Below are 10,000 nucleotides of genomic sequence, written 5' to 3' on the forward strand. Positions count from 1 at the left end.
AAAACATACAACTAAGCACGCGTCACGCTCACACAGCATGTCTCAAAAATGTCTCCACTTCTTCAGGGCCTCCTACACGAGAGCAACTCCGCCTCAGCCACGTACTTATTCCAGCAAGATAAATTTTACGACGTGAGTTACGACACGGGGGATAAGAGCTTCCAGTGCGGGAGGAAAGTAGACGCGTTTAAATTCTACTTTCTACTATCCCTTCATGGATTGGATGAGATGGAGAGGAGGGTAGATGCGGCCTTCTCTGCCTCTAGGTAATATGTGGGTCTGTCTATCTATCTGTCTATCTATCCATCGATCTATCTGTATCTCTATGTCGTTCTGTCTATTTTCCTAACTATCTGTCCATCCATCTATCAGTCAATCTACCTGTCTATCTATCTATTTATGTGTTTATCGGTCTTTCTATTTATCTATCTATCTGTCTGTCTATCTAGCTACTAGTGTCTGTCTAACTACCTTCTCTATGTATCTATCTATCTATCTACGAGTAACTGTCTATCTACCCTTCTAAGTACCTATCTATCTATTGAGAGAGAGAGAGAGAGAGAGAGAGAGAGAGAGAGAGAGAGAGAGAGAGTGAGAGAATAATAATAATAATAATAATAATAATAATAATAATAATAAACCTACTATTGTCACTACTGATAACTTACAACCCTGCTACCCCTACTGCTACTGCCACTGCTACTTCTGCTACTGCTACTACTTAACCCTTCTACTTCTACTTCTACCCCCCCAGGTACTTAAGTGAGCAGGCAGGTAAGAGAGAAGGATTCCGTCTAGTACTGGAACAACCCCAGTGTACCAACGCCTGCTTCTGGTACATCCCACCTAGCCTCAGGGGACAGCAAGAGGACGAGCAGTGGTGGCAGAAAGTAGGCAAGGTGAGTAGGAGTAGTAGTAGTAGTAGTAGTGGTGGTGGTGGTGGTAGACGGTGGGAATGGTGAGATATTTTGGTATTTCCCTGCTGTAGTAGTAATAGTTGTAGCAGTAGTAGTAGAAATAGTAGTAGTAGTAGTAATAGTAGTAGTAGTAGTAGTAATAGTAGTAACAGCAGCAGTAGTAGTAATAGTAGTAACAGCAGCAGTAGTAGTAACAGTAGTAGTAGAGGGTGGGAAATGTTAGCTATTCTTGTATCACCCTGTAGTAGTCCAAAATAAGCCGCCATATAGTGAAAAACTCCTCACTATATAAATACCTCTCTAATCCCTTCACCACGGGGCCATCCTTTTATATATTTTTTTTACCAAGGGATGGTATTCTTAGGAGAGACCCTTAGGAAAGTCAGTGAAGGCTTTTTTCTAATTTCTCTAGTTCTAAAACCAAATTAAAATCGATTGAAGGAACTAGACTCATTGAAAGATAAATGAATAAATAAACTGGGTCATCGTGTAGTCTGGGGAGCAGTAAATAGGTAAATATAATAATAAGAAGAAGAATTAAGGGTTTATTTTGTCTTTTATCCATGCAGGTGGCCCCCAAGATCAAGGAAAAGATGGTGAAGGCAGGGAGTATGATGATCGGGTACCAACCAGTGCCGCAGAAGGGCCTAGTCAACTTTATCCGCCACATCAACACTTGCTACCCCACACCCACGCATGAGCAGATGGACCAAGTGCTGGATGAGATTGAGAGACTTGGCGCAGACCTCTAAGTGCTCCGTCAATGTCTAAATCTGAGCATGGAGCCTCTAAATTTATTGATCTCACCACGACCTGCTTCCCGACACCCACGCATGCGCAGATGGACCAAGTGCTGGATGAGATTGAGAGACTTGGCGCAGACCTCTAAGTGCTCTGTCAACTTCAAAATCTGCACATGAAGTCTCTAAATTTATCGATCTCACCACGACCTGATTCCCGACACCCACGCATGCGCAGATGGACCAAGTGCTGGGTGAGACTGAGAGACTTGGTACAGATCTCAGAAGTACTCCATCAAATTCTACATCTGCGCAGGGAGCCACAAAATTAAACCACATATGCGCAGATGGAGCGGAGATTGAGGGTCTTGGCGCAGATTTCCGAGTCAACTATCAAATTCAAAATCTGCGCAGGAAGCTACCAAATTTATCCACACATGCGCAGATGCTTCAAGTGTTAGACGAGATGGTGAGACGGGACACAGACCTCTAAGAACGCTGTAATTTCCTTATTCTGGGCCTTGAGTCTCTTTTTTCACCTTCTTCGCCAACACAATACATCTTCCTGTACACACGCATGCGCACACAGTAGACGAATGAAGTTTCAGATGAGTGTGTGTGTGTATCTTTGAGTATTCTTATAAAAGACTGTATCTGGGCCTGGAATCACAAAGTTTATGCAAGTCGTCAACAGTAGAGGCCCTAAAACACACACACACACACACACACACACACACACACACACATTTCACCACATAATCTCACAACGGCACCAACAAAACCTATCAAAAGTCAAACTACAGAAGGAACTTACACATGGCACCACTTAGGTACTTTTTCCCTATTTCCTCTTTCTTCCGCTGTATATGTGATCGAAAATAAAATATACTCCAGTCAGCTTTTTTTCCTTATCACCTTCTTATCTTAAGGAGTTCATGGGGACTTTCTCTACTCCCTTAAATACCAAAAACCGATCCTTTAAAGAAAATGGGAGAAATATTTGGCGGGAAAATTAAAAAACGTGAGACATCAGGATTTGAAGGGGTAATGAAGGTGTTTGCTGATGATGGCTGTTTCTAAGCATTTCACTGTCAATGTAGACTCAGCCTGCAGTCTACGGGGTTCGCGTTTCTCATAAACCTAAGGCTACGACAACGGCTACTACTACTGTTACTGCTGCTACTACTACCACTACTACTACTACTACTAAAACTCAAAAAATCTTTCCTAAAATGAATAACAATGTCTAACAATATGTAAAAAGTAGAGGTATTGAAAGGCCCTGTACGTAACCCTCCCCTTAACGATTTTGTGTGTGTGTGTGTGTGTGTGTGTGTGTGTGTGTGTGTGTGTGTGTGTGTGTGTGTGTGTGTGTGTGCGTGTGTGTGTGTGTGTGTGCGTGTGTGTGTAGTTTAAATAGGAAATAAAACATCCTTCATTCAATCTATTATTATTCAGTAAAAAATTTTGAAATCCAGATAACTTATAATAGCTTTAATAAATTCTCTCTCTCTCTCTCTCTCTCCCTCTTCCTTATCACCAAACGCCGGCTTCGTTAGCATTATCAATGTCTGTCTTTTGATTCAGTGTTACCTACTCCGTTGTAAGACCCACGCCCACACCAGCAGGAAGAGGAATGGGAAGAATGGACAAGAGAGAGAGAGAGAGAGAGAGAGGGAGGGAGAGAAATTCGATACTACGTGTGAGAATTCTCTCTCTCTCTCTCTCTCTCTCTCTCTCAGCATTATCATGAAGCAGATTTTTATTATTTTATTTATTTATTTATTTATTTTTGCTACAAGAGACAAAAAATCATGATGATGATGATCGTATATCAGACTGACTTATGATAACCTATTGGACACTCTCAACCAGCACTCGCCTCCCTCTCCCTAGCCTTCCATATTATCCCCTACCCCTTCATCTAGCCTCTTATCCCTCCATATAGCCTCCTGTCCCTCCATCTAACCCCTATCCCCCTATTCTATCCCCCAAGCAGCATCCAAAATCTACAAAAGCATACTTCCGGGAGAGAGACTTATGGTAACCTATTGGAATTTCAAGCTACCTTCTCCTCCCTTTCTCTATCCTTCTCAACTATCCCCTACCCCTCCATCTAGCCTCCTATCCCTCCATCTAGTCTCATATCCTTCTATCTAACCCCTATCCCCCCTTTCTATCCCCCAGGTGGTGCCCCAAATCTATGAATGCATGAGGCTAGGAGACTGACTTATGGTAACCTATTGGACTCTCAAACTGCCTTGTTTTCCCTCTCCCTACCTCCCCTACTATCCCCTGCCCCTCCATCTAGCCTCCTATCCTTCCATCTATTCTTCTATCCCTCCATCTATTCTTTTATCCCTCCATCTATTCTTCTATCCCTCCATCTAACCCCTATCCTTCCATTCCATCCAGGTAGCGCCCCAAATCTATGAACGCATGATCTCAGGTGGATGACTTATGGTGCCCTATCTATTCTGAAGCTACTTTCTCCTTCCTCTCCCTACCCTTCTCTACTATTCCCTACCCCACCATCTAGCTTCCTATCCCTCCATCTAACCTCCTATTCCTCCATCTAACCTCTTATCCCTCCATCTATCCTCTATCCCTCCATTTCAACCAGGTAGCGCCCAAAATCTACGAACTCATGATGTCAAACGAGCAACTTATGGTAACCTATCAGCCTCTCCCAGTAAAAGACCTGGTAAATTACTTCCCTATGACCGCCCACGCCCACATGGACTTCGTATTGGACGAGGTAGAGAGACTGGGGCGTGACCTGCAGCTACGGACGAAGGAGAGGACGTGGAAATGACGAAGATAAGAAATGAAGTTAATGGACATATGGTGATGATGATGATGATGATGATGATGATGATGGGAGAGTTTATGTATCCTTATCTGTTTAGGTTTATGATTTTTATTCTCTCTCTCTCTCTCTCTCTCTCTCTCTCTCTCTCTCTCTCTCTCTCTCTCTCTCTCTCAAACTTCCAAATGCCAGAAACCAATAAAAATCCACTTCAGTTCATATTTTTATTTCATTTTCAACCTTTACATCATTCCAGTTACTATTACTGTGCATTAATTTGGAGAGATAATGTTTTTCTCCGGTTTATATACTCCTTTCACCTTAACTTGGCCCAGATTTTCGTCCCTTTGCAGCTTATTTCACGTAGCTCTGTGACAGAAGAAGTACCACGGCTGTACATCCTTTCCATAGCACTTCTTCGTGACTAGCAACATATTCCTGTGTGTGTGTGTGTGTGTGTGTGTGTGTGTGTGTGTGTGTGTGTGTGTGTGTGTGTGTGTGTGTGTTTTCTTGCGTGTGTATGTTTTTTGTGTAAGTGTTAGTTTTTCAGTATCATTTGTGTGTGTGTGTGTGAGAGAGAGAGAGAGAGAGAGAGAGAGAGAGAGAGAGAGAGAGAGAGAGAGAGAGAGAGAGAGAAAAGAAGAATTTAATCCGAATATTCCTGACAGATGAAACGATACAATTCATTTTCGTTCCCGTCAGCAAACAGACCGTGGGTGGCCATCGTCAGCTTGTTCTCGTCAGCGTCTCCGTCAGGCTGATAAGGATGCCAGAAAGGGACGCCCATTGGTACAGGTTCGCCAGTCCTTTCCCACACCCACGTGCCCTCAGTGTCAGTGTCCGTGCCCCCAATCCAGAAATTCTCATCCGTCAATCCTGCAGTGGTTTTAGAGAGATGATGACGATGGTGGTGGTGGTGGTGGCTGTGGTGGTGGTGGTGGTGGTGATAACGAGCGAGCGAGCAATGTTTACTCACCCATAAAGGGGATGGAATCGCTTGGGGTCTCGAAATTTCCAAGAGAGTGTTTGGCTCTAATCAGTGAATTCTTCAATTACGAAATAATTTTTTAATCGATTTTCTGTCATAACACTGTGTTTTGTGGCATCAACTCTAGCACTTAACAAGTGGTGCTGGGCACAACAAACCTCACCCAACAACAGTTATTTTAGTGCTGTTAAATAATGATTCATTACTGCCATTTAGAGTTAGTGAACAAGTAAAGCTGCAACTAACTTCAGTCTCAACTTGCCCTGTGAAACTCCTTATTAATGTCTAAGGTAACAGCTCAACTAACTTCACATTCACGAACTCGCCCTGTGAAACTTTTTGACTATGCGTTTCACCTTGCAAACTTGTATACATTGCCTCTACAATTGAATCAGTCCCTTTTGGGACCAGTGCACACATATCCTGAGAGTTTCATGTCATTTCATTCAGCCGTTTTTCCATAATGTTGCTAACAAAGAAAGAAACAAAGAAACTCGACCAAAAACAATACCTCGCCAGACTCCATCCGGACTAAGTAAATATTGCAGATTGTGCCTATAATTTTACCACAATGTTTTTGCTATATTTTGGTGGTGAAATCACCAAGGGAAACCACCCCACTTCTGGCTTGAATCATCTCATCAATAACCAAGTCTTTATCAGTTCAGTTTCGTTGACACGGCAGGTTGACGGCAAAGATTGTAGAATTTCACATTGCGTGTGTGATGAATGCTACGGCGCCTCGCTTCACACCAGCACTCATGTACCATTGGAACCTGTGTTGCTCAAACAAACCCTGACCTATTGCATCACTTTCACTTTGACCTGCGTGTGTGTGTGGGGGGGGGGTGTACGTGTAAGGATGTCCTTCATTCCAGTATGTTTTTCATTGTTCAGCTACCATCATGAAAAAAATAATATATCAGAGAGAAATTGTGATAACATGGCACTCGCACGCTCGTCACGCGTTCACAAAGCTAACTTTACTGGTACTAACGATAATAGCAATAATAATAATAATGATGATAATAATAAAAGTCATTATATCAAAAGGCTCCTACTTACCCAGAACGTAATCAATGTATTCCTTCGTAGTCCTGAGCAGCGAACAGTCATTGATTATGGCAAGGTCCCCAGGAACATCTAGAAGAGCACATTCCCTTTTAGCCCGGGTCCTGTGGAAAAAATATATACACTTTATTTCCTTATTTTCTTTTTTAGCTGACTATACTCTTTCCACTTCAGCTTGGTCTAAAATTACCATCCCTCCATCTTGAATGCTGAGTTGTAACAAGAGACTAACACAAGAATATGGTGCTGGTCACGAAGAAGTGCTAAAAAAAAAAAAGAAAAAAAAAAAGAATGTAGAGCCATAGCACTGTCTCTGCCACTGAACTACGTGGACTGAGCTGCGAGGGGATAAAAATCTGGATCAAGTTACAGTGAACAAACTATAGAAACATAAACCCCTCCAGCACTACCGAATAGCCAATTTTGAAAAGCCCTGAGTGATGCTTTTAAATTATTATACAAACATTTCAGATTTTTTTTGCTAAATTAGACTTCAAAATATGATACATACAAAGAAAAATCTATGCATTTTTGTGCTTAATTTTTATGAAAAGCACCACATTTAGCACAAATAAGCCAATCGCTAGCAATATATTAATTCTGACTTCACAGAGAGAAACTTAAAGTTGATATGCTTTGTTCTCCATAAATCCAGCCACCCATATACCTACTTAACAAGTTCACACACTCACACACAAATACTGTACATACAGTACATATGCAAACATAGATATATACTGTACATTCATACACACACACACGGAAGTAGTACTTCAAAAGGTATTATTATTATTATTATTATTATTATTATTATTATTATTATCATCATCATTATTATTATTAATCATGATGGAAATGGTATTGCTAAGGACAATGATAATAATTATGATGACTGTGATGATGATAAAGATAATAATGATGATGATGATGATAATGATATGGATGATGGTGACGATGATGATGATAATGATAATGAAGATAATGATGAATGATGACAAAAGATAATAATAATAATGATGATAATGATGATGATATGCTTACCAGCTTGTTTTTAATTCGGGGATGTGAAGGCACGACAAGTTTCCAATCAGAATATAAGGCGGGTTGCATATCACTGCGGAGAGAAAGAGAGAGCAGGTAAGCACGCGATACTCTCACTTGGATTTTATTTTTTAAGGATCTCAACCCCTTGAACCGTAGGGCGATGTTTTCTGGTTTATTCTTGTAATTTCAGACCATCTTACTCCTCTTACCGAAGTTTTCTTGTGATGTAGAGGTAGTAACGAGCGAGCGAGCAATGTTTACTTTAAGTTTCGAAATTAGAGGCCCGACCCGACCCGACCCGACCCTACCCGATCCGATCCGACCGTCACGCTAAGCAGAAGCTTAATAACTTTACTCTTAAGTGAAGTAGAGTTGAAATTCTTTATGCCTGTGATGCTGTACATTCAGTAAATTTTATCCACTACAAACTCACCCATATAGGCGTAGGAACCCCTTGTAATATCCAGTTTACCAAGGCAGTGTTTGTCTCTGTCGGTGATCGCCTCAGTTACGATGCCAAATTAAAACAGATTTCCGTCGTAACCCTGTGTGTTTTGGCATCAACTCTGGCAATTGTATGTCGGAGATTATGCCTGTAATTTGATATCAGAGGGAAATTGTGATAGCATGGCGCTCGCTCGCTCGTCACGCGCCCACAAAGCACACTTTACTGGTAGTGGTAGTAGAGGCAGTAGTAGTAGTAGTAGTAGTAGTAGTAGTACTACTACTACTACTACTACTACTACTGCCTCTATTACCATATTTAAAAAGGGGAAAAATGAAAAAATAAAGTGGTGTAAACTATTAGAGAACAGAGAGAGAGAGAGAGAGAGAGAGAGAGAGAGAGAGAGAGAGAGAGAAGGAAAGACAGACAGACAGACAGACAGACAGGCGGAGAGACAGACAGGCAGACGGACAGACTGACAGAGAGGAGGAAAAAAAATAAGAAAAGAGGAGGTGGAGGAGGAAGAGAGGAAGAAGAAGAAGAGGAGGAAGATGAAGAAAATAAGAGGAAAAGGAGGAAAAAAATAAAGGAGAGGAAGTAGAAAAGAAGAGGAAAGAAGGAGGAATAAGAGTATGGAAGAGGAAATATTACCATCCTTCACAGACTGAGAAGCCACAAGAGCTGCAGTTCCCATCACCACCACCAGCACCAAGACGACAGTACCTCTCCCCTTCATGTCTACAGGCGCACTGACTCTCCTCTCGCATATCCCATTATCTTTATCTCTTATAGTGTGTCTGCTTTCACATGGTAGATTATTTCCCTACTACATTTTAACTTACGATATTTTTTCTTTAATTCGTCTTTCTGGGTAAATTGGACGATTCTTTGCTTCTGATATGTGCCTATCTATTTATCTATCCACCTATCTATTCACCTGTCTATCTGTCTATTTATCTATCTCTCATCAGCCATTGCAAGTCCACTGCTGAACAAAGGCCTCCCCCAACCTTTTCCACGAATTCCTTGACTGAGCCAATTTCTGCCACGTTTTCCCTGCAGACTTCTCTATCTCATCTCTCCACCTCCTGTCTGGCCTTTTACTGCCATGTTTACAAACTCTTGGAGCCCAGTCAGTCAGCCTCTTGCTCCATCGGCTATCCCTTATTCTTACTACATGACCTGCCCACTTTTATTTCTGTTCATTTATAACTTCTGCTCTCTTACCCAAGCTGATCTTTTCCTGTCTCTTAAAGATATACCCAGCACTGACCTTTCCATTGCTCTTTGAGAACGGATTAGTTGATTTTCCATCGATTTTGTCAGTTTCCAGATCTCACAGCCGTACGTCATGGCTAGGATTATACATTCGTTATATACTTTTCGTTTCAAACATACTGCCAAGCTACTGTTCGTGTCTCTATGTTTACCAAAAGCTTTCCATCCAACTGTAATGCGTCTTTTTATTTCGCTTTCAGGGACTTTCGTTAGTTTCCAGGTCTCACAGCCGTACGTCATGGCTGGCATTATACATTCGTTATATAATTTTCGTTTCATACATACTGCCAACTCGCTTTTCATAATGTCTCTGTATTTACCGAAAGCTTTCCATCCAACTGTAATGCATCTTTTTATTTCGCTTTCATGGTCTTTCGTTAATTTTGGTATTTACCTCATACTAAAATCCCCCTCCTGATATCCACCCATCAGACGTGTCCTTAGAAGGATTTGAGGGTCCTTAAATAAAGATGACCGTCCTTAAATTCGTCCTTAAATTGAGATGATCGTCCTTAGAGATTATCGTCCTTCAATAGGGATTAGCGTCCTTAAATACAAATGGTCGTCCTTAAACCGTCCTTAAATTGAGATAATCGTCCTTAAATAGAGTTGATAGTCCTTAAATTGAGATGATCGTCCTTAAATAGAGATGATCGTCCTTAAATTGAAATGATCGTCCTTAAATAGAGATGATCGTACTTAATATAT

General features: G+C 41.4%; 2 protein-coding genes across 2 annotated transcripts in view; one reads left to right on the forward strand and one right to left on the reverse strand.

The window, feature by feature from the left end:
- LOC145418642 (cysteine sulfinic acid decarboxylase-like) overlaps window positions 1–1,669 on the forward strand; it is a 12,399-nt gene extending 10,730 nt beyond the window's left edge. Inside the window, exons 8-10 of the mRNA XM_080287004.1 lie at window positions 67–266; window positions 755–899; window positions 1,487–1,669. Coding sequence (XP_080143130.1) covers window positions 67–266; window positions 755–899; window positions 1,487–1,669 — 528 coding nt within the window. The remainder of the gene's footprint in view (window positions 1–66; window positions 267–754; window positions 900–1,486) is intronic.
- A 3,443-nt stretch (window positions 1,670–5,112) lies between these two features.
- LOC145418612 (perlucin-like) lies at window positions 5,113–8,006 on the reverse strand. The gene is made up of 4 exons (XM_080286979.1): window positions 8,003–8,006; window positions 7,567–7,639; window positions 6,520–6,629; window positions 5,113–5,342 (listed from the first exon to the last, which is right to left on the reverse strand). The coding sequence occupies exons 1-4, from the start codon at window positions 8,004–8,006 to the stop codon at window positions 5,113–5,115; spliced, it is 417 nt and encodes a 138-aa protein (XP_080143105.1).
- Between the last annotated feature and the right edge of the window lie 1,994 nt (window positions 8,007–10,000).

Source organism: Coenobita brevimanus, chromosome 115, assembly GCF_032717465.1.
Source record: "Coenobita brevimanus isolate Jiangsu-jjx chromosome 115, ASM3271746v2, whole genome shotgun sequence".
In the NCBI taxonomy this organism is placed as follows: domain Eukaryota; kingdom Metazoa; phylum Arthropoda; class Malacostraca; order Decapoda; family Coenobitidae; genus Coenobita; species Coenobita brevimanus.

Coding starts and splice junctions, on each gene's coding strand:
- LOC145418612 (XM_080286979.1), bottom strand. Junction 6,630..7,566: donor CCCGAATTAAAAACAAGCTG/GTAAGCATATCA, acceptor TTTTTTCCACAG/GACCCGGGCTAAAAGGGAAT. Junction 5,343..6,519: donor ATACATTGATTACGTTCTGG/GTAAGTAGGAGC, acceptor AAACCACTGCAG/GATTGACGGATGAGAATTTC.